We start from the raw sequence: 25,787 nt of genomic DNA on the forward strand, positions 1-25,787 counted from the left end.
AGCCCTTTAAATCAACCAATATTTCTAAGAAGGTTTCTATTAAGTATCTACCAATTTTTCTGCTTCATTTCTTAATCACCTGATTTTCTATCAAACACACATCTAACAAACACTTAGTGAAATCCTATTCTGCGTCAGGCACTAAGTGAAGCTCTTGGGCAGAAGCTGGCAAATTTTCTTCCTGAAGGACCAGATAGGAAATATTTTTAGGTCTATGACCTACACGGTCTCTGTCACAACTACTCACATTCAAACTGTGGGAAAAAGCAATCAGAGCCAACACATTCACAAATGGATGTGACTGTGTTCCAATAAAACTTAATTTACATGGTTAAAATTAAAAAAAGATAAGAAATAACAAGTTTTGAAGAAGATATGGAGGAAAGGAAGCATTGTATCCGTTGATAGGAATGTTAAATTGCTACAGGGACTACAGAAAACAATAGGAGACCCCTCAAAAAATTAAAAATAGAAATCCATATGATCCAATAATTCCACGTTTGGATATTTACCTAAAAAAATTAGTAACACTAATTCAAAAAGATACATGCACTCATGTTTATTGCAGCATTACTTATAGTAGCCAAGATATGGAAAAAACCTAAGTGTCCACCAGTAGACAAATGGATAAATAAGATGTGGTACACACACACATACACACACACACACACACACACACACACACACAATAGAGGATTATACAGTTATTAAAAAAAAGGATGCAATCTTGCCACTGGAGACAACATGGATGGACCTAAAGGATATTATGCTAAATGAATTAATTCAGACTGAGAAGGACAAGTACCCTATGATTTCACTCAAAAATAGTACCTAAAAATAAATCAATAAACAAAAAACGTAATCAGACTTATAAATACAGAGAACAAACCAATGGCTCCCAGAAGGGAGGGAGAGGGGTCTGGGAAGATTGGATGAAGGGCAGAGGGAGATACAAGCTCCCAATTATGGAATGAATAAATCACGGGAATGAAAAACACAGCATGATGAATACAGTCAATGAAATTATAACAGTGAAGTATGGAAGAGATGGACGCTACACTAGAGTGAACCTAACGATGTATAAACTGGTCAAATCATTATGTTGTACACCTGAAACTAATTTAATATTGTGTGTCAACTAGACTCAAATAAAAATAGAAAAATAGATCTAACTTTATTTACAAAAATAAGTAGTAGGGCAGTGGGTTATAGTTAGCCAACTCTTTCTTCAGAGCTACAGGGTCATCCAGTCAGGCCTTCTAACATCATAGGGGAAGTGACACACAGTAAACCTGAATAAGTAATAACCTATCAGTGTTGTTTAGTGCTCTTTAAATAATTAAAACGGGGATGTCATAGAGACGGAGTAGGTGGCTACTTTACATCAGGCTTTGAGTAATATTCGGTCTAAAGAAATATTTTAAGCTGAGACATGAAAGACAAAGAACTCTCCATAAAGCATTCTATGAAAACAATAGATACTAATGATACTGACAAGTTGGAAATTCAGATGGCAATAGAATGGCTTTATGATCTAGTACGATATTTCAAGGAGAAAAACTCACAGTTTCCTGTAACACTAAAATATCCAAACAATTACACAAGGCACAAAGGAATATATGACAGATTAAAAATGATTTGGGCACTTTTATTGTAATAAATGAAATCCTAGAGAGGGGCAGGTCTAATTCCAGCACTGTATTCAATCATTCAAAAAACATTTATTAATAAACCTTGACTGGGCTCTTGGAATTAAAATAAAAAAAATTGTGAAAATTCTTCTCCAGTTGCTCTAAATCTGATAGAGAAGACAGAGAGATAAATCAAAGCATCTTTGATCAAATTTTGCTTCTGCATCACAGACTCTAGCAACAGCCAACTTGCCTATGAAGCTAAGTATATGTTTAGAGACTCAGAGGAGGGTGTGGTGGTCACTCAAGAGTTCCTGGAGCAGGTGGCACACAGATTTTTTTTTTCTATTTGTTTTGAGAGAGAGAGACAGAGGACGAGCAGGGCAGGGGCAGATAGAGGGGAAGACACAGAATCTGAAGCAGGATCCAGGCCATGAGCTGTCAGCACAGAGCCCGACACAGGGCTAAAACCCGTGAACCGTGAGATCATGACCTGTTGCTTACACGACTGAGCCACCCAGGCACCCCAAGTGGCACACAAGATTTTAAAGAGGAGTGGAGAGGTGGTAGGAAGGCTGGGTGGCTGATTCAGGGAATACCCTGTGAAGGACACAGAAGTCTTGTCTGTTTTTGTTTTTGTTTTATTTTCTTTTTTAAAAAGGCATTCCAGGCGGTGGATGTTATTCAAAATGTTTGAATGAAAGACGCATGTGGGACAACAGTGGCAGGAATAGGATTAGGGACACACTGCTAGGATGATCCAGAACACTAACAACAAAATATATTTATTCTGAGAATTATAGAGACCTATAAGCTGAAGTGCAAAATAAACATATTGGCACTTAATACTTCCCTCAGAAGCTATTATGAAGACTGTGCATTGGAAGCAAGACAGATGAAAATGGAGAAGATAGAAAGCTAGTATCATCAAGCCAGTGAGGAGTAACAATAGTCTAAAGCAAAAAATGAAAATAAAAATAAATAAAACCAAAAAGTGGTGGACCTGGGGAATTGTAAGGAGATTTAAAAGATGATTAGGAGAAATAATCTGCAGATCAAAATGACATGATGGGAAAAGGGTAAAAAGGAGTCCTGGCTTTCTGTCTTGGGCCCAAATATCACTATTTACAAAGATATGAATATTAAGTCAGGGGGGATATTTGGGGACAAGCATGATGCATTCAATTTTAAGCATAATGGGGGGCAGTGCCTGTGAGATACCATTAAAAAGGGTTATTCAGGAGGCAATTAGAGAAATGAATCTGTACCTTAGCTATGATATCTACATGGAAGAATCAGATTGGGGAGTCACTGTTTCAATAACAATGAACCATCAGTTTGAATGAAGTTAGTTATTGACACCAAGAAGTTCTATAGGTCCTTAAGTATCAAAGAAGCTTTACTTAGCAAAGAGAGACTGCCAAAAGGAAACAATGTGGACCTAACTCTGATAAACAAGAACATCTTTCCCCATTAAAATAATCAGTGGGCAGAAGGCTTTATTCTCTCTTGTTTTCATTTAACAAAAAAGCAAAATGTGCCTTTCAAGTATGATTTTCACATCTGCATTAAATAAATGCACCAAATACAAATTTGATGTATCAATGAATGCCTCACAGTCCATCAAGAGATAATGTAAAGATACTGAAACCAATAAAAACCTATTTCTTTTAACAGTTTTTTTTAAATGTTGCTTTTAAAAATAGTTATTCACTTAAATCAAGTACGCAGGGATACAATGCCTGCACCTCTTGTATGTATAACACTTCAACTAAGACTCGCTGTGCACTTGGAGAAGAAGCAATTTTCCTTCTGCCTCCCTTAGAATGATGAGGTAATCTATTGTGCCTTTACACTTACTGAGCCTCAGGAGACTGAGGCTCGATGATTACATGGGCTTGTACGACCATCAAGTTCTACCACAGGAGTCGTACATGTATTATAAAGAGGCTTCAAATTGCCGAACATGCTCTTCTCACCATCACTGTGTGGCTCTCTTCCGCAATTCACTCACCACCTTTGACTTCCAGAAATGATGTAAATCTGCATCAGCTGTGAATGCATGAATGCCAACCACCCTTATTCCTCAGAAGGCAAGAGTGTCGGGATTTAATTACTTAGAAACATATCACATTTTTGTTCCAAAAAAGGAAATTTCAATCAACTTTCAGTAAGACGTCCTATCAGGAGGTAACAAACGGATCAATACTTTTTAAATTTCCATTTCATAAAACCCAAAATTAGGTGCAGGTTAAGAAGTAATAAACTCCATTTGACCTTAAACACACAGTTACCATTCTGATATAGACACTGATGGCTTACTGAAATGTATTTTACCATTCTTCCCGAAATGTATTTTCTATGATATTAATCTTATTCATGTTTTTTAAAAGAAGCCTGTACTTTCTTGTCACTTTGTGTTCCATATCAAACTGATGGAAGCCAGAATCTTTTATATTATTTGTCAGTTTCTCTGGCCTTCCAAATCAATCTGAAGCAAAGGCTTTTCATTTCTTTGATTCAACTGAAATTCTCTTATATTTATTCTATTAAAGTATCAATCTCCCATTTTCTTCCCCTTTTATCTGCTATTCCTAAATGTGACAGTCAACAATTTGTGTTTAAAAACAAAAGCTTGTGCATAAAAAAATACACAAAGATTAATGGAACAGAAGAGAGAGCCCAGAAATAAACTCAAGCATATATGGTCAATTAATTTATGGTAAAGGAAGTAAAATTTTACAGTGGGGAATGAATCACTCTTAAGCAAATACTGTTGGAAATACTAGATAGCTATATGCAAAAAGAATAAAACAACCAGTATCTTACACAATACACAAAAACTAACTCAAAATATGAATTAAAGACCTGAATGTAAAATTTCAATTAATGAAACTCCTAAAAGAATACACAGGCGGTGAGCTGCTTGATATTGGTCTCAGCAACAATTTTTTGGATCAGACTCCAAAGGCAAGAGCAACAAAAGCAGAAACAAACAGGACTACATCAAACTAAAAAGCTTCTGAACCGTGAAGGAAATCATCAATTTACTGAATGCAAGAACTTATTTGAAAATCGTATTTGAAAATAATATCCAAACACTTAAAGAACTCATACCACTCAATAACATCAGAAAGAAAGAAAGAAAGAAAGAAAGAAAGAAAGAAAGAAAGAAAGAAAGAAAGAAAGAAAGAAAGAAAGAATCCAGTTAAAATGCAGAGGACCTAAATAGCCATTTTTCCAAACAAGACATGCAGATGGCCAACAGAGCCATGAAAAGATGCTCAACATCGCTACTCATCAGGGAAATTCAAATCAAAACCACAATAAGGTATCACCTCACACTAATCAGAATGTCAAGTATCAAAAAGACAATAAATAAATGTTAGTGAGAAAAGATAGAAACTATTTAACACCCTATGAGTAAAATATACCTCAATCCCCAGATATGTATTGTTAATTCTACGCATTCCGTTAGAATTGGCTTATGGTAGCAAAATATTTTGTTTATCATTGTATGTTTAGTAAACTCAACTGAACTTCAAAGATTGAAACCTGCAGAACTCTGGAATATATCATTTATTACATAAAAGGAGACTGCAAATTAAAAGCAATGTTCTTCTGTTAAGTTTCTCAGGATCCACATAAGAGTGAAAACATATGGTATCTGTCTTTCTCTGTATCACTTATTTCACTTAGCATAACACTCTCCAGTTCCATCCACGTTGCTACAAAAGGCCATATTTCATTCTTTCTCATTGCCAAATAGTATTCCATTGTGTAAATAAACCACAAGACCATGGGGTAGGGAAAGGAAAAAAAAAAAAAAAGAGAGGGAGGGAGCCAAACCATAAGAGACTCTTAAAAACTGAGAATAAACTGAGGGTTGATGGGAGATGGGTAGGAGGGGAAAGTGGGTGATGGGCATTGAGGAGGGCATCTGTTGGGATGAGCACTGGGTGCTGTGTGGAAACCAATGTGACAATAAATTTCATATTGAAAATAAATAAAACAACGTTCTTCACAGAGAGGGAGACAAACCATGAGAGACTCTTCAATACAGAGGAAAAAACTGAGGCTTGCTGGTGGGGTGCTAGGTGTGGGGAAGTGCTGAAGGGGTGAGGGGCATAAGAAGGACACTGGTTGGGATGAGCACTGGGTGTTACATGTAAGTGATGAATCACTAAATTCTATTCCTGAAAAAATTATATAATTTGAAAAGAAAAAAAACAAAAAAACCAATGTTCTTCAAAGAAAATATACTTTCAAAGTTTCAGCTCACAATCTATTCATTAAAATACTAAAACCTATCTTGAAATTTATTGAAGTTCATGTTCACAAGCTACTCACAATACTGTAATAACTTTGACCAAAGAGCTATAAAAAGAAACTAATCGATTAAATCTTAGTTCACTGATATTAGAATACTTCTATAATTGATTGTTTTCTTAAATATTAAAACAGTGATTTAACTCAAAAAATGATTGAAAAAGAGGATGTGTATATGTGCTCAATACCATGTTGAAAACTTCTATTGGTGATGGTATTTCCATTAGATTAAGGTTAATATAATATATACTTGTTTTCCTAGGAAAATGAGGGCTGCTGATATAGCAGGATAGTTTTCTTAAGCTTATTTATTTTGAGAGAGAGTGAAAGAGAGAGAGAGAGGGAGACAGGCACCCTGTGCATGAGTGGGGGAGGGACAGAGAGTTAGGGAGAGAGAATCCCAAACAGGCACCATGCCTGAGCACTTGATCTAACCAACTGTGACATCATGACTTGAGCCAAAAACAAGAACCAGAAATTTAAGTGATGGAGCCATCCAGGCGCCCCAAGATAGATTTTGTTTTAACAAATCATCTAACAATGATCTACTTATTTTATGTGCTCTCTTTTCATTTTCTTAACAGTCCTTTGAGGTAAGTACTATGATATGCTTTATAATATTCTCACAAATGCCAAGTTTATTATATTTGTGTTTAAAGATGGTTTATTTGAACATTCACTATTGTCCTTTACCTTTCATAATTTTAAACATTTCCTACCTCTTAATTTTTTCCTTTTTGCTATCATCTTCCATCTCTGTCAAAGGCCCATACTCCACCAGTAGAGGATTTCTTCCTCAATTTTTCTACTTTGGAAATCTTTCAAAATTTTTCATGAGAATAAATACTAGACAATAAATTTAGACTTATATGATTTAACAGTAGGACTTGGTTTATAAAACAGACTGTAATAGAGTAAAATACAAGTGAGTATGAGCAGTGACTTCACTGCAAATGAAATAAATAGCATTCTGCAATAAGATGATTATATACCTAATACCTGAAAGGTCTTTAAAATTATAGAGGGCTGTCATTCAATTTTATCAATCAGATACTTGACAAAAGCTTCTATTTCTCAAACATTTTTAAAGATCCTTATCCTGAATAATATTTTAAATTGATGACAAACATTTTGGCCGTTTCAGGAATTATTTTTCAAACAGCTATAAATCCTTTAGAAATAAGTGTGATGGAAAAATTTGGCTGTTTTTTAATATGGTAATTGTATTTTATTCCCTAGACTAGAACACTTGAATTCAAGCTAAATACAAAAAGGAATTTTAAGATCAAAATACCAGAAATAACTAATATATACGCAAAATTATTGCATAAGTGTTGTTTACATTTAGAAAGAAAGGAGAAAACGTTTTTATAGAAGAAAGATGTTATTTTAAATTTGAGAATACAAAAACTTCAAATAATAAATGACAAAAACACAGAGAATAAAAGATTTCTTCCATTAACCTTTCTATTAGAAATGGAAAAAGGTGGCGTACATGTACTAAAAAATTATTTAAACACTAGATTTTCTTGTCATTTGTTTCTTCGCTTTAGGGTGGAGCGGGTAAGAAAAAAAGTCAAAAAATTAGATGATTCTGGAAAGGGGTTGTTCTTCTATGGGTCAAGTATGCCCTCTGATTTACAAAACATAAAAATTCAATAGACAAGTCATTTCAAGTATTAAAGATGCAAAATTAGCTTCTTTCATAATAAAGCCTTCCAATGACTTTGTGTAAATCTGGCGGTGGGGGGGGGGGGGAGGGGAGGTCGTAAGTTCTATATCCCCCCTGACCTAATCACTGCTGTTAATTTCCAAACGATAGGCAGTGATTATAAAGAAAGTAGAGAAACAAATGGTCTTCATAGGCTGAAAGGGTAGTAATGAAATATTTCTTCAGTTGTGTTCCAGACTGGGAAAATATGCGACAAAGGACCCCAAGTGTCCATGGGAGCTAATAAGGAACTTCTCAGTTTCCAGTTACTATCATTCACAAGAAACAAAATAAAAACAACTTGTACACAGGAATAAACCAAATAGCAAGAACTTTGCTACCTCCTTTACAATGCTATATACCTTAAGCAATATTTTTCTAAAAGTTTCATATATTATTCATTAAATTAAAATTGTTTATGACTTGGTTTGCTCTACTGACAGTAAGTATTGACTAAATCCAATCTCAATACTTGTGTTGCTCATAGCCCCTTAACTTTTAAAATATCATCTTTGTATCTGGAGACAAAAGAGTCTTGGAATCTTTAATCCATTCAAAATCTTTCTTTTTTAATAGGATTTTAGAAAGATCTTTTAAATGCCTTTTTATATCTAGGGAGAAATCTGCTAAGATTTTATACATGAAGCAAAGTGCCAGATGATTAAAAAATTCTCATCTCAAATTCCAGACCTCCATTTTCTCTCCAATTGTCAATCCCTTTTTCATTTGCCGTGAACACTACTGTCAGTCTGTTTGGAAAGCTTTTCTAATTTAAGATTTCATTATCTCTCTTCTTCAACCTCTGAATGGCCTGTCACTGGTTATACCCATCATAAAAAGCTAGCCAAGTACTTCTGATTTCCAGCTATCAAATTTACAGAGGAACTGCGTTGTATCCACATCTTTTCATGCCTTCCCTCTATGTTGCTTCTCAAATTTCTTTTTAGAAACAAAGAGACAGTGAATTTTTATTTGCAGTTCCCACTAAACAGTAAGCAAAAGGGGGGCAATCATTGTACACTTTACAATACCTCACAAACTCCTGGATATTCTGTTCATTAATAAACAAAACATTCACGTTATTTTAACAGAGATCACAAAAAAAAATGTGAAAAAACAAATACAAATTAAGGACATTTAACAAATATGTTGTATAATATCTCTCCCTTAAAAAAGGACACTGAGAAATAAACACGAGCTCTGAAAATAAGTTGTGGGAAAATCTAGGCTATTCCTTAGTGAGGTACATGCACGCTAGACTGAGTGCTGGGATTTACGTGATCTAAACATGGGTGCCAGCCTTATTGGATGGGATACATTAATTCAGTATCAAAATTAACCATGTTTGTTGACAAAAAAAATTTTGAAACAATTTTCTAAGTACTCAGAGAGAACTTAGAGAACATTATTCATATAGCTCCTAAGAACCACAGGATTTCCATTTGGCCAAATATATACCAACGGGAGAAAAAATTTGTAATGAAATACAGTATAAGAGACATGCGCTACAACATTATGAACTATCCAACACTGTATGCCCAAACTGTGGCTGACTTGGTAACATCTGCTAAGACTGGCATGCATGAAGTATGTAGGATTCTCCTACAGTACCTTAGGTGATTCTGGGGAGGCAAATCTAAAATGCTTCTCAGGGTTATGGAAGCAACTAGCTCTAAGTTTTCTCATTGTATAAAGAGATGTGTCTACAGAGTCAAAGGAACCCAGGAAGAAATGTCTCAATAACCCATAAAATGTCTTCCCAAAACAGAGTCAGTTTAAATTATCTACAAGACCCATTATCTATCCAGCCCTGCCCTAAGCCACCCAGGCCAGAAACAAGCATCTTCCTCTTTCCCTTCCCTTCCTTGTTTCTACCTAGTGGATGTAAAATTCAGAGAGCTGCTAGGAAATGCCCTACCCTCTCAACCCCTTTTCTAGGGTAGGCTTTCATTAGCTGTAATCTAGGGTAAGGAAGAAGAGTTAATAAATGCTAAGTCAAATTCAGAATTTCGACTATTAGGGCAGAAAACACATTTACATTTCTGAACTGAAAGTTTTAAACCTGTTTATGACTTAAAGGGACCAAGGCCACTTTATTATTATAAAGTCACCAAGAAAGCCACCTTTATCCACAGTCATTCTCTGGAAAAGGGTAGAAGGCTAACAAAATAAAGTTAGATTTTCACAACGAACTACATGTTACACTTGTACAACGAAATTATTCATAGAGAACAAAGTGAGTTATACATCTTATCTGAAGTATTATGCCCACTTGTCATTCATACAAAATTTTCTGAATAAAGAGATTAAGTAAATTAAATGAAATATACACTCGTGAGACACTGATATTATATAGTCATATAAAATGGAAACTAGCGGGTAAAACTACTTAAGTTTTGTTTAGAACATGCCAGAAAAATTCTGCTGGAAATAATGAGTAGTTGTCAATAACACGGTAGGTGATATGGACACAACCACCATTATATAGGTTTATATTAAAGAAGTGAGTGAACCTTGCAATAGAAGCTATCTCAAGAGCTAATTTACAACTTTATTTTTAATGAGATCTAAGAACTTTATAATTCCAAATATCATTATGGGTTAAAATATCCCTCAAGTTCAATAAAGGGGCTGAGATGCTTTGCAAATTGAACCAAGAACGGAGTGTTCAAAATTTAATCCATTTGTAGTGTGCGCAGAATATTATCTTCACAGACTGGTAAAAACAAAAACAAAGCAATTTGTCAGCACCATCTTGGACACTGGGGACCATGATCAAATGACTAGACAATCAGGTTGTTACAATATTCTCTTTTAAATGTGACAAAACAAAAAGCAAGCAAAACCACACTTCAGTAACCATAAATTTCAACCTTTATATGTACAAAGCCTGCATATCCACTAAATAACTTAGGGAATTCGCCATGATCAATCTAATTGTTGCTAGAGATGCTTAGAATTGCAAATTCATTGTCTTTCCAATCAAGCCTATTTTTCTATGGAGTTCGGAGAACATTAATTGGTTTCCAGAGCATAAGTGTTTCAAGGGGAAGTACAGAAATCACGATTCTGAATTAAAATGAAAAAAAGGGGGGCCCTGTAAATCCAAATATAGCAGCCAAATATTTCTAAATCATTATATTTCAGTACAAAGTGTGAAATATCCAACTTAACTTTTTCATGGCATGTCTTTTATTCTTTTAAGCCCTGAGTAGCTTGTTTTATTTATTCTTTTAAATGCTGAGTTTCAGACAATCACAGTTTTTTCTTGGCAAATAAATTTGTGTTCAAGTCAGCCCTGATGGCCATAACAAAATACCATCCGCTGGGTAGCTTAAATGAGAAATTTATTGTCTCACAGTTTTGGAGGCTGGGAAATCCAAGATCAAGGTGATAGACTTTTTGATTTCTTGTAACAGGATTGTTTCCAAGCTTGTAAACAGCTACCTTCTCTTATGTCCTCACATGACCTTTTCCCTGTGTGTGCATGTAAGAACCTCTTCTTCTAAGGAACCAATCCTCTAAGATTAGAGCCCCACCCTCTGGAAAAGGCTCATCTTACCTTCATTACCTCCTACCAGCCCCTATCTGATATACAGTCATGTTGGGGATTAGGATATCAACGTATGAATTTTGGGGTAACACAATTTAGTCCATAGCAATTTAAAAAATCTGTAACTGTTATTACTAATTGTTTTGTTACTCCACAGTCTTAAATGAGTGACAGGATTAGTATTTGTACGATCAGAATACTATAGGCTTGGCCTTTGGGTTTACCTGTGATTTACATTTTGCCAACAGAAAACTAAATACTATATCACTATTTATGAAAGACATGTATTTCAGAAACGCCATGAGAAAAAGGCAATAGAGTACAAACTCTACCTGAAAGGAACGGAGTCTCCTTATGACATACTTATTAAATATGACCAAATTACCCTACCCTGAAATCTACATTTTGTACTTCAGGCATGTCCTCAAAAAGTCTTTTTTTAGGAGTACTTACGATTTCAAAGCTCTACTCCTAATGAGGACCAAGGCTAATTATCTAGGCTAATCTTTTTTTTTTCTTTTTTACAATGGATGTTTTCTTTGTTACAAAATGAAATATATTTTTTAGGGGTATCCTTATCAGATTTCTGATTCCATGACTGAGAAAGAACATTTTAGAAGAAGAACAAAAGCTACTTATTAAGATTATGACCATAGTAACATTTTACTGACCTCTCTTTCAAAACATTTACTTTTGTAGTCTTTCAACACACAACTCTGGAGTATGGAATGATGCAACCTCCAGAATTGCAGGATAAAATACATTTTACATTAATATACACATTATTATGTATATTTATGAATTAGCTAAAACAAAACATAAAATAAACTACATATTACTGCTAAAAACATTCTGTATTATTTTATCTTTACACAAATTTAAATTTGTGATAAATACCACCTCTGAAACAGTAACTCTGAAAAAAACCCTCAACAGATTAGAAGTGATGGTAATTTCTCTACAGTCCTTAATCACCAGAGCACTAGGGTGCATTGAGAAATCTCATCTTGGTGGGGACAGTCAATATGGATGCTCTCAAGTCAGGTCATGGTAGACTAACCAGAAATTTTAACAAGAATGAGTTACCATCCTACAAAATTTAGACTAATTAATTGAAAGCTTGTTTTGATCTCTAATATGTGATTATTGATTCTAACAGTTAAAATATTAACTTAAAATTATTTTGAATCATAAAAACTTAAATCTGATATAGTTTAGAGTGATAACATATTTCAATAATTTGAATCCCTAAAAAAATGATACCTTTGTATTCAGCTTTGTATTACTTTGCTCTTTTGGGATATTAAACATAGGAATATGGAAGCATTTCCTATTTGACAGACTCCTAACATTATTTACCACATATAATTCCCACGATAGCCAAGTGAAGTATATTATTTTGTTCTGAGATGAAGAATTTGAGTCAGTAATTCAATGGTAGGCATCCATCCACTTCTTTTAGTCTCTGTATTCTTGTCCATGAATCACAACTGAAGCTCAGTGAAATGAATGCTTACTTTACACTTAGCCATGATTACACATAGTGTTTAGAATTCTGGTATTTGAAGGTTCAGACCTTTTTTAATGATTTTAATGTTTGTTTGTTTGTTTGTTTATTTATTTATTTTTTGAGAAAGAGAGCGAGAACGAGCGCGCATAAATAGGTGAGGGGCAGACAGGAGACACAGAATCTGTAGCAGGCTCCAGGCTCTGAGCTGTCAGCACAGAGCCTGATTCAGGGCTCAAACTCATGAACCCTAAGATAATGACCTGAGCCAAAATCGGATGCTTAACTGAGCCACCCAGGCACCCCCAAACTATTTTTTCTACTAATATAAAATAATTAGATTAAATGAGAATAATCATCAAAATCACCAATCGTATAAAATCTGAGTCAATTACAATAATCACTAAAAAAATTATGAGCTTGGAAAAAATAATGGGATGTTAATAGAAAGTACATTCTTTTTGGAAAGAATATGCTGAAAAATATTCTCACGTTCATTGTCTAGATTTCAGATATAATCTAAAATTTTTAATGGTCTTATATGGAGTATGATAGAGTTCTCATAATATTTTCTTATTATTGTTAATAATCAAGAAATGACTTACTATTACCTATATTATAAATAGCCTTCTTACTAAAATAAGACTTCATTTCCTCAAAAGCTTTTAAGTTCCTTCCCTTAAAATTCTTACACAATTCTGACTGTATACTTCCAGTATTTATAGCTTATCTCCAATTGTTGTCTTATTGAGGTGAGTGCACTCTCCAATGTCATGTTGTATAGCAGCCAAGATGACAGGCATCCATCCCTACTTTATTCTTAACTTAAAAGAGACTAATAATATACTGACGTCTGCTATGACCTTCTAGTTGACAGGTTTCGGAAAATTATGAAAATAACTTCCATGCCTAGTATGTGGAGAATTTTTGGTGCTGGCAGTGGTATTTTAATTACATTTTAATAAAAATAGGCCTAAGGGGCACCTGGGTGGCTCAGGTGGTCGAACATCCAACTTTGGCTCAGGTTGTCATCTCACCATTTGTGAGTGTGAGCCCCAAGTTGGGCTCACTGCTGTCAGCACAGCGCTTTGGATCTTCTGTCCCCTCATTATCTCTCCCCCATTCGCACTCTTTCAAAATTGTAAATAAATAAATAAATAGACAGACAGATAAACAAATAAAGGCCTAAGACTTTATGGAATGCTTAATATGCATCAATTGATATATAACACTATCAGACATCTAAGCCATGTATTTTGTCATCATGCATTATTCTTCATCACTACTTGGTAAATGTTTTCTTTTGAATGTAACATTATTCATGAGACTGTACTATTATCTTTTTTTTTTACTTCTTTTTTGTGCAATTTTTATTTTGTATAAGCAGTCACATGGATTAATACTTTTTTCATATATTAATGTGTTCTAGTAACCTTTTTTAAACTTCCAAGCATTTATTCCTCAAAAGTTTTATAGAAATGATACAGCCTGAAGTATTATCTTTGGCCAGAAACTTGAATAGGTTTTCAATTTATTCTATAATAAGCCTACCACTGACTCCATGTGGATCACCACCATCCATTTTCTTACACTTTATAATACTTTGTTATAGGGGTGCCTGGATGGCTCATTCATTTAAGTGTCTGACTCAATTTTGGCTGAGGTCACGATCTTGCAGTTAGTGAGTCCAAGCCCCACATCAGGCTCTGCACTGATAGTGTGGAGCCTGCTTATAATTCTCTCTCTCTCCCCCTCTCTCTCTGCCCCTCCCCAGCTCACTCTCTCCCTCTCTTTCAAAACAAATAAGTAAACTTTATTATAAAGTAAAAACTTGGATTGAGAATAACTTGTTCTGTGAGTATTCTGCAAGATGAACAAACGTGTATAATAAATTTTAACTTGATGAAAGGGTGATGTCTTACAATGTATCAATGCAATACGGCAATGTCTTGCCAAACGTCATATGATCACAACTGATTCTCTGTCTCTCTCTTTCTCTCTCTCTCTCACTGCAGGATTGTGGGTGATCATCTCTCATGTTCAGGCTGTGGGTGTGTGGCAGAAATCAGTGATGTTTTACAACATTGGAAGGTGCCCACAACTGACCCTAATGTATTTTTTGTCACTTCAAAGCACCTATAGACAGCACTTGGCTTTTCCATACCAGAATAAGCTTATGAATGTTTTACTTCATTCTAGGTCAGGCTGCCTACAGCTAAGAGACCTTTTCCTCTGCTGCCTTATTGCCAATTACATTGAATACAGTATATGACAAGAGTTCATTAATACCCTACTGTAATCACCATCCATGTGAGCATATACAATGGCCCCCATGCAGAAAAAGATTCCATTGAGCCAAAACATAGCAGTGATTCCATTATAGTGTAAGTCATCCTACAACTTTCCAATAAGCCTCCTCTCTTTTGTTTCCCTCACACCAGCCACGAAGGTTTTCAAAGTAAGTGCAGGTTAATTTATTTATTTTTTGTATTTTCTTTCTTATTTTATATTATATCACAGTATTATATTCATTTTTCTATGAATATTTTTGGGTTGTGGGATGCATCATCTTTACAACCCTCAGAGCTGTGAAGTCAGACAGCCTTATTTATTCCGAGGATGCCAATCTATTAAAATATTATTTTTCTAAATCTATAAAAGAGTTTAAAACAATGTAAACTATTCAATGTAAACTATTAATCAGCATTTTATAATTACATAATCTCCATATTTGGCAGAGATTAGTTGTCAAGATTTATAAGAGATTGTGAAAAGCTAGTTCTACAATTATCAGCAAAGGGAGGATACCTTTTTCCTCCAATGTTTATATTGGCATCATTTGAGATACTGCAACTATATTTTGAAAGATAAAAGAAATCAACATAAGATAAATTGCAGGGGAGTGTGTGTCACTCAGTCAGTTAAGTGTCCAACTCTTGATTTCGGCACAGGTCATGATCTAACAGTTCATGAGTTCGAGCCCTGCATCCGGCTCTGCACTGATAGTGGGGAGCCTGCTTGATTTTCTCTCTCTCTCTGCCCTTCCCCAACACACACACACACACACACACACACACACACACACACACACACAGACAGACACTCACTCACTCTCTCTCTGTCAATATTTAAAAAAAGATACATTATAATGCCAGTATTAGTCATTATAAGCAGTTCAATTTAAAGGAAGTATAATTAGTAAAGCATAGGAGACTTTAAAAGGCAACACAATTCCTTAAAATTGTGTCTTCTTTTATCAAAATGGATACCCCTTAGTGATAAAACTTTATTTTTCAATTCCTAAAATGGATGTAATTTCTTTGCTTACATGACAACGTAAGATTAGGACAAAAGTATGTAGTGCCTGAAAATGTTATGCATCTTGGCGATTACTATGTTCCCTGTTATTGGATAGTCTTTTAGAACTGTAATAATTTTATAAATAAACATGAATTTCTATTGATAAATGACTATCCAGCATCCTACGAAGACATCCCCTATACTTGCATCTAAAATGATTTAAAAAATTATTAAATTTTTGTGATTAAAACCACATTGTCTAAATAGTCAGTCCTTCTTTTCCTAGTTTCTATGTGTTTTTACCAGCCCAACAGATAAATTAGATCTGAAAATCAAGTATGGTTTCAATGCCCTCTAAAATCTAAGTACCAACCAGTGAAATTCTCAAAAGTGAACACTTTCAGATATGGTTCTAATTAAATGTACCACTCTAAAACTTTAAATATATCAATGAGCAAAGATAATCACATTTCAATTCCTGGGACTTTAAAAAGTAATTGCCTTTGAGAAATTAGAACAGAAGATTCCTTATGAGAATATAGTCACACAACCGTCTTAGTGAAAGAAGAGGCTGTTTCCTTCAGCTAAGCCTTCAATTAAAGTAAGCTTTCACATTTATTAAATTCAGAAACCTAGAACAATCCTGTGAATCTGATAGGTTCTGATGAGCTGCATGAAGAGTCTCAGTAATTATTAAATTTTCAAGATCTTGTTGACATTTCTGATTTTACTCCTGTGTCATTTACTCACACAGTTCATAACATGGGATATGAATTTTAAAAGACTACAGGCCAGGCAAGGTCAGCGTCTTCCTGATGAGATTTCAGCAAAGGAGGAGAAGCCAATATTAAGATAAATGAGACTAACCAAATAATGCAAGACAGAGCTTCTTTTTTTTTTTTTTTTTAATTATGACATATTCCAAAATAGGTCTTAGGATTTCTGAAAACACCTATTTAAATATTTTATCTCCTTTTCAAAATCAAAGTATGGTTTATTCCCTGAGACTAATTAAAATAATCTTCTACAGATGTGTACAAATAGTTCATTCTAAATGGGAAAGGAAAACATGAATAAAATTAAAACCTCTTTTGTAGAATACTAAAAACAAAACAAAAAAACGGTGTACCATGTCACGATATTCTTAAAAAAAATTATGGTTAACCTTTGTGTCATTTTTCATGTCTGTTCCAGCATATAAGAGATGAAGACTTAAGCTACATGACATCAACCAAAACAAAATAAAACAAAATTTCAAATAGAAGAGTAAGAAAATAAAGATTCTCATGCAAAGCGTATTATCTTAACTCCAATGGACAATTCTGTCTCCCAATTCTTACTCCCAAAGTAACAAAGTTAAAATTAACTCAAAAGTAAAATATCAGGAATTTCATTTATCATAGTAGTTAAAAATATAAAGATTGGAATTAGACTTTATTTGAAGTCTGATCCCATTCTTAATAATATGACCTTTCATTCAAGAGTGCTTCAGGGTCCCTTTTTCAAAATTAACAAAGTTACAGTAAAATAAATTAGAGAATACATTTTAAAAGGGAAGCATGGACTCAACCAACTACTAAACTCAAAAACACAAACAAACAAAAAATAGGTTGTTAGTATTTAACCAGGCCAACGCAACTGCGGAGTCCTTGGACCCCTGTTCACAAAATGCATGCATAAGGTAATTTACTAGACAGGTGAATTAGGTGCTAATTATCTATGGAAAAATGATAAAAATATTTTTCACGTATTTCTTAAAGATCACCTCATTGAAAAACTAAGCAAAGTCACTTTGTCTTTATTTTTCTGGGTAATCTCCTGAAGAGAAAGCTTTCTCTTATCTTCAGCCTTCTAATAGTTTAACAAGAGTCTCTAAGTTGAAGAAAAAGCAAGTTGAAAAGGAAGGTGGAAAATCTCATTTGGATGATTTGTTTCTTCATTTCAAGGTATTCAATAGGACTATGGCCCCAAACTGTTAATTATGATTGGCTACAAGAGTTGCGAGTGCTGGCGACTTCCATTTTGTATGTTAAATAAGTATGCTTTATTAAAATTTGCCACCATGGCATACGATCTTTAGAGGGGAAAAAAACTGTTTTAAAAATGTATAAACTACCAATATCCTTGAGTATTTAATGAACAATTTGAGGATTTCTCGATAATCCCTATTAGACCATCTGAACTGCAAGGAAGTTTTCTCCAGAGTGGAAAAAAATGGACTGCTTCATAGGAATATAAGTGGTAGGAAGTATGAAGAGCCTCATTTTATATATGTGAAGGGATGGCAAATGGGATGAGAAAGCCACTGAGTACTCAGTGGGGTACAGTGAGTCTATGCCATACTCGATCTGAAATGGTATCTCATGCGTCATCCAGAGCAGGAAGTAAGTTCCAGGCCATACAGAGGCATCTCCTGTGCCATGCACATCAGTAAGTATGCTCAAGCCCTCCTCTTCCCAGGTTATACTAGCCCAGGGTGCCCATGTACTGCAAAGAGCTGTGCAACAGACCAGTGGCTCTGGCTACCATACCAAATGTGAGGGGAAGTGGATAGAATCAGCAGTGAGGCAAAGTTCCCCAAAACACGCATCCCACTTCCCCAAACTGCTAGATCCAAATGAGATTAAGACCACAATGCTGTTAACCTTGTTATTTTTCTTTCCTTTGGGAACGGCAGCAATCTATGAACTTGCTCAGAGAATCCCTCTTGACTACTGAAACTGGACAAAAAGAAGACTTTCCCTTCAAGACCAAAAGGGATTAAGTGGGCAGGGTTCTATTCATGTCATATTTGTTTCAGTCATAGTAGTTTTTGTTTTAATTTCTTTCACATGCAAGTTTTTCATTTAATATAGATTTTAAAGTGTTACAAAGATTATTAAAAAACAAAATCACTGACTTTGAGTATCTTCTTGGTATGGATAATGATTTTCAGGAATAAGGAAGGCAATCCCCAAATAGGAGACAACAAAATAGAGACACAGTCAGGAAAGCTTTCTACCAAACTGAAAACACTCAAGTTGGCCTCAAGTTTCTTGAACACAGTAATACAGGTCAAAAAAACCAGTGCCATGATATCCACAGACAACTGACAGAAAAATATTGTGACTCAAAAGTTCTATATCCAGCCAGTGTGTTCTTCTAATATGAATTCAATAGAAAGATATAATCTTAAAGTAAGATTATTTTGTTGGCATACCCAACAAACAATAGGTGATGAAAAATTTGAAATAAGGTAGATGAAGTAATTTTTTAAAAATGGGAAACACAATCATATAGCTAAGTACTGTCTAAATAGTTGTAATAGTTACAAAATACAGTCATGGGGCACCTGGGTGGCTCAGTCGGTTAAGTGTCCAACTTTGACTCGGATCAAGATCTCAGGGGTTGTGAGTTTGAGCCCCACATCGGGCTCTGTGCTGACAGCTCAGAGCCTGGAGCCTGCCTTGCATTCTGTGTCTCTCTCTGCTCTTCCCCACTTCTCAAAAATACAGTAAAACATAAAAAAAAATAAAAAATAAAAAAAATACAGTTGCAAAGATCAAGATATTTCTTTTAAAAAGCACACAGTTAGAAAACTATTTTTAAAAAGTACATAATGGTTGAAGTTAAAAAAAAATATGTGAACCTAAATCCCAGGTAATTCCTAAAAGGACTTGGAATTAATAGTAGTGCTGGATTGTAAGGGAGCCTAATTATGTTTAATTCTCATGTAACCCCAGAAACTACCTAGACAAACAATTCTGTTTCTATGATCAATAGAGACAAGTCATACATCTAATATCTTCAAAGAACTGATAGGAACAATATGTACTTTAAAAATTAAAAACAAGCAGAGTGAATAATCTGATCAAGTTGGAATTTATGTTACAAAAAGAACCTTACATGCCTTTAAAATGCCCTTTTAAACAATAATCTCACAGGAAATCCAAAGTATAAATTATAACTTATATTATTAATCCCTGTACTTAGTTCACTCTGCTTAAATAAACTTGAATTGTAATAAACACTAACAAGAAACATTTACATACCACTTACTATATTACTAGGTTGGCACTATTATGAAAACAAGTGTATGAACTTACTTTATCCTCAAATCAGTTTAGTCATTTTACCCTATTTTACAGGTGAGAAAATGCCCTGAAATTTAAAGGATTTACAAAGGAAAAAAAAAAAAAAAACCTGCAAAAATTTAGCTTTGAACTAGGCCATCTGGCCAGAACCCAGAGAGTTCTGGATACCCAATTCAGTCTATAGCCTCTGTAATAAAGGGTAACAGAAGAAACATAGCTTTAAAAATCTCAAATGGTCCTTTCTTCTTACTACTTACTTATGTGGGAAGGCAGAATACAAACTGGTTAGAGAATGGTGAACATGGAGGAACAGAACTAGGAGTGAACAAAGGCCCCGCTTTCTGGGTCATGGGTGGTCCTCAGAGATACAGATTGTACTTGGCAGGATTTGTAGTCAGCATTCTCACTCAGGCTCTGCCCTTGTTAATACATAGTACAAGCATCCTACCCTGCGTTTTCCTAAGCAACTTACTGCCCTTCCTTTCTCTCAGGGAAGCCTTCTCAAGCAAGTCTTCCATTTCCCGGTTCTCTATTTCATGAGTCTTTCCCTAGCATTTCTTTTCATCTTGAGCCCACCATGTACTGAAAGGGAGATATTTTTTACTTATATCCTAGGGTAAGGGAGACACAGACACACACACACACACACACACACACACACACACACACACACACACACAGGATGTGATGAGAAGTGCCAGGTCTAAAATGGATCACTATCTCCCTTAACAGTTTGTCTAGGTATATTTGTATTTGTGCACACTTGTGCTATATAGTTTGTATTTTTAAGAAAATAGATTTATTAGTTTTCAGTTTTCATGGCCCCTGGAAAGGCACAATGACCTAGTCAACCAAAGCAGAAGGACACGCCCACTGGATGCATACTCTCCTACAAATATTCACATAGTGCAGCTCTCTGAACGTAAACTGCTAATGGACACCCCATTTCTTCTTTCACAGAGAGTTTACCACGGACTCTTCAAAGACATCTCAACAAAATTTGTTCCTTTTCTCCACCAAACAGGAGATAGAAAGGACAGACAAGAGTATTGTACTCCAAGAGTTGTTCAAGTTCTTTTACTTACAGCCCTCATAGATGTCAGTGGGGATATGGACCGCTGCATGTTGATAGGATATCTGTCGTCCAAAATTAGCATCGTCAATAAAAACAGGTTTTATCCTTTGGCTGCCTGGCTCACTCTCATTTTTTTCAGGCTATACCAGAAAAGATAGACAATAAAAAGAATATTAAACTTAAGATAACAAATACTCTCACATTCAGGTCTTCATTTGCCAAAAGTATCATCTTCCAAAAAAAGACATCTACAGGAATATTTCAAAATAGACTACCATGATGACATCTAACTCACAGACTTAATGTTGTACTCATTTTGCAATACATACAAATACAAATAATTGTGTTGTACACCTGAAACTGATATATGTCAAATACATCACAATAAAAAGAATCCAGCTGGAAAAAAACGTTGCAAAAGTAAGTAAAACACAGTACCATGCTGACATGAGACACACAAATTATATTCAGGTATTAACATTAGCATTATCTTTATATTATTCACATTAAAATATAACTTCTCTCACTTCCTCAATGTTGCAGTCACTCAGGATCATTCTGAGGGGACGAGGGCCTTTTCACATGCAGTACGTATTAAAATGTGCATTTACAGAACAGGATAAATTCCTTTAAATATAACTGAATTAAAATTACCCATTGATATATAGTTCACGGTCTATGCTACTAAATTTATATCATGCAGTTGAGGATAATTCTTGGTTTGACAACTTATGGTAAACACCTGCAAAAAAGGTAGCAATGAAGGATCCTTTTATATCACGTTCCCTTTATTTTTGCAGGTTTTCAAGTTCAATCAATTTTTGTTTTAAAAATAAAGTATACTAGAAAAGATCTGTTATAACTAAGCACAATTAAATCCTAACTACAACCATTCTGTCTCCTGAGGTAGGAGGTAAAGTCCAATCGATAATGATGCAAGAAAAACCCATAGAAATTTAAGTTTGAAGATTAATTTTCTCTCTACTCAAACTAGGCTTTTGATACTGAATTACCTTATTGCCCTCCCCTGGCAGGAAACTGAGAATTTCACTCATTTATCCAAAATGTATCTCTCTAACATTTTTTGTTGCTGTTTTTGTTAATTGTGTTAGATTTTTTTTTCCAGGTCAAATATAGTTGTTTTAGACTCTTCCCCGTTTTTAAATTAAGTTCAGACTTCTATTTTCGACTCAGTAGTAGAGTCTGTATTCCATATTCCAAAGGTAATCTCCTCAAAATGAAAACAAATCACATTTGATTCTTTTTGGCCGCACACTGCAGTGATGCAAAGAATCAACAAAAGACTTAATTGGATGACCAGAAAATTCCCTAAGAAGCCTGGTAGAAAGTACCAACAACATCAAGTCAGCAGGTTTAGAAAGAACTAACTGTATCAAACTTTCCATCCAGGTCTGAACATGTACATGACCAAATAACACATTAGTATGAGATACTTTAACAAACACACATGTAATTTTTTTTCTAAACCCTGGAAATATTTAGACATACATATGAACAATACGGTCTTTAAAAAAATTGGGGCCCAAAGCTCCCAGTCCAATCTATCATTAGGTAATGAAATCAATTTCACAAGTACTATAAACCAAAATATTTTTTAAATGAACGTTCAAGTTGGTTAGGACCAACTTTACAACAAACCATTTTTTTAAGGGAAGCATTTAAAATATATATACAAGTACACTCTATATATTACGATGAAGAACTATGTTGTGAAACTTGTGTTTTAGTTATGACTATGTATGTACGTGTAAGTGCACATGTGAATACTGTGATGGAGTATTCTGATGGATTTTACAATCTGTCATTGACAAAAATCTGTCATTGACAAAAATATTTGAGAACTCATCACTGTTTTTTATTTCCGCAAAAGCCATGATTAATAACTACCCCATAAGCAAACAGAATATAAAAAATAAGAGAAGTGCTTCAAGTCTAAAAATTGGCAAAATACATTCATACAGGAATCACTAATCATACCCTTTTCTACAAGAAGGATAGGTATGTGTAGAATGACGGAAGGAGAGAGAAGAAACATAAGGAAAATAGAAACCATAGAGCAAAGCGAATTCTGAACCTAACATACCAGCCTTCACTGCAATGGTTATAAAGAATGAAAAGGATAACTGGGATTTGGCCTTGGATTCAACCATGGATTTTAACACATTTGAAAATTCACACTCCATTGTCGGCTCCTGAGAGCTACTGACTTGTGAAAGGGGGCACATTAAAACAAATGATTTTCAGTAAGAAGATGAAGGTAAAGAGGACACCAGTGAACAAATGACATGGCTATTTTTCTCCCCTGAAAATATTCTGAGAAATCTCAACAGTTATTTTAAAGCAATGGTTTCTCAGAGTATGGTCCTTGGAGAAGTAGTGGCAATAGCCGCTGAAATTTTTCAAAATGTGTGCTCTCGGGCCCCACCCCAGACGTAATGAGCTGGGAAGGGGCTGAGCAATCTTCAGGGTAACAAACCCTCCAGGTGATTCTGTTACTTGCTAAAATTGGGGCTCCACTGCTTAAAATATCAACAGTTGCAATTAGACATTTTTATTTGGAACCTACTCATGAAAAACTTAGGGTTGATTAGTAACAAGCATATTAACAAACACCTATTTTTTTACCCTCCATGTAGAACACAGTTTCATGAGAGGAATGGAAATGGTAGTATGGGGAGTAATACTTGTCAGAAGACATTTCGAAAGACACCAATCCCTCAAGATACTCTAGGGGTCAGTGCCATGAGGACTTAAGTTAAGGAAATGTTGTTCCATTAAGAGAGTACTAACCTCACTGGCACATCATCAAAGACTCTTGAGAGAGGCCTCACTCCAGAGCTTAACCCAGCGTTCCCAAATGTATGCAACCCTGAGATTTTTTTCCATATAATACCACTTGCAAAGAACATACTTACAAAATGTCATCGAAAAGCCTATTGGGAACCATGGTGGCCTAGAGATTCGGTTCTATTCCGCTTGCATTAATAACCTCTCGGACTTGAGCCACTCACCACCCCTTGGCCTTCAGTTTTCTGACTTCTAAGTAAGTGATGCTGGGGTACAGGTGTTGTGCTAATTTCATTGGGCACATCAGAATCACCTTGGGGAAACTCAGGCCCCACCAATAAAGATGTAGATTACATTGAGGAGGATGTCCGTTGAAAGAATCTCTCAGCTGATTCTAATATTCTCTATCTTAAATTCAGATCCCTCAAGCTAAAGAAACTACAGTTATTTTCAGACCTGAAAAAATTATAGTCCCATTTCTATAGTTTTTGAAAATAACACATGATTTTTCATAAGCCTATCTTTCCCAGAAATTTCATTTACATCTATTTCTAGCGAGTTTTACTAGAAATATATGAAGAGTAGAAGGACCAGATGATAGATAATAGACAGATGGATACTGAACTACCTGTGTGAATTAGGGCTGGGAATATATGTGTGCAAGTATTTCATTCAGTCATTTGAGACACATCTGTTGGCAGACTGGAGGAGAGGATTTATTGATATTAATGTTCATAGAAATGTCATTTAGTATCTAAACTACAAATAAGTTCAGTGATCAACAATAGCAAAATCTCATAACTGTCACAGATACAATTTTATATTAAGTAATATAAGAGAGTAATTACATTTGGAATACACATATAAACAGTGTTCGTTTAAAGATGATTTTACGCTTAAAAAGTAAATGTTAAGAAAAAAGAAGGGAGAAAAGGTCTATTATTTTGAGAGAAAGAGAGGTAGAGGGAGAAATGAATGGATGAGTACATAGTAAATGTTAAAAGCACTTCAGTGGTTTTGTAGTTATGCAATATGACTATATCCATGTTTCTGTTCTCTTGTTTTCTAATAATACAATGAACATGCACTGCATTTGTAATAAAAGAGAACATTAATTTTTGTGTTAAGTCCTTTGTAGAGTGCTACTAAGCATTATATGATTATCTTACTGAAGTAAAAGTTGCTTGTATTTCTTCTGAATCCTCTCACACTTAAAAATAATAAATTTTAAATACACTTTATGGAGATCCTCGCACGTTAACGTCACCATACACAGAGCTTTTCGGGATAATTTTAAAACAATATGTAGTTCTCAAAAAAAAAAAAATCATGTACTTTTCAACTTGTATAATCATGCACCTGGACGAGTTTTAATGCACAGTGGCTAAGTACATCAAGAAAAAATAATATGGCTGCTCTCCGTGGTTCTCCCCTTTATGGTTTCCATAAACTCAAATAATTTCGTAAGAATATTAATTTCTAAACGCAACTCATTTATTTCCCTAAAGTTATGATATTACTGTAACTTATGATGATCCCATCATAAGCTATGTCTTTGCCTATCTTGATATATAATGGCATTATATGGTATAATGGAAAATACAGCAAATTTTAGACACAAAAAAAGTGAGGAAAGCAAACTGGAGAAAAGCTACTTAACATGTATTGTTTAATGTGTTAATGAAAAATTTCAAACAAATCCCCCCCCCCCCCCGCCGCCCCGGAATTAAGCTTTCCTTGTTTACCAGAACACACAAGAGAAAAAAATAAGCATTTCTCTTTCCAGTATTTTTCCTCCCA

At 34.7% G+C, this 25,787-nt stretch overlaps 1 protein-coding gene across 11 annotated transcripts in view; it reads right to left on the bottom strand.

Annotated features, from left to right (window-relative positions):
• The window catches only part of CACNA2D1 (calcium voltage-gated channel auxiliary subunit alpha2delta 1), a 496,078-nt gene that overhangs the window by 151,671 nt on the left and 318,620 nt on the right, over positions 1-25,787 (bottom strand). For all 11 annotated transcript variants that reach the window (XM_019825390.3, XM_045052315.1, XM_011280348.4 and 8 more), the window contains one exon: positions 21,190-21,319. In XM_019825390.3, coding sequence (XP_019680949.1) covers positions 21,190-21,319 — 130 coding nt within the window. The remainder of the gene's footprint in view (positions 1-21,189; positions 21,320-25,787) is intronic.

The sequence above is a fragment of the Felis catus genome, chromosome A2 (genome assembly GCF_018350175.1).
Source record: "Felis catus isolate Fca126 chromosome A2, F.catus_Fca126_mat1.0, whole genome shotgun sequence".
NCBI classification, from domain to species: Eukaryota; Metazoa; Chordata; class Mammalia; order Carnivora; family Felidae; genus Felis; species Felis catus.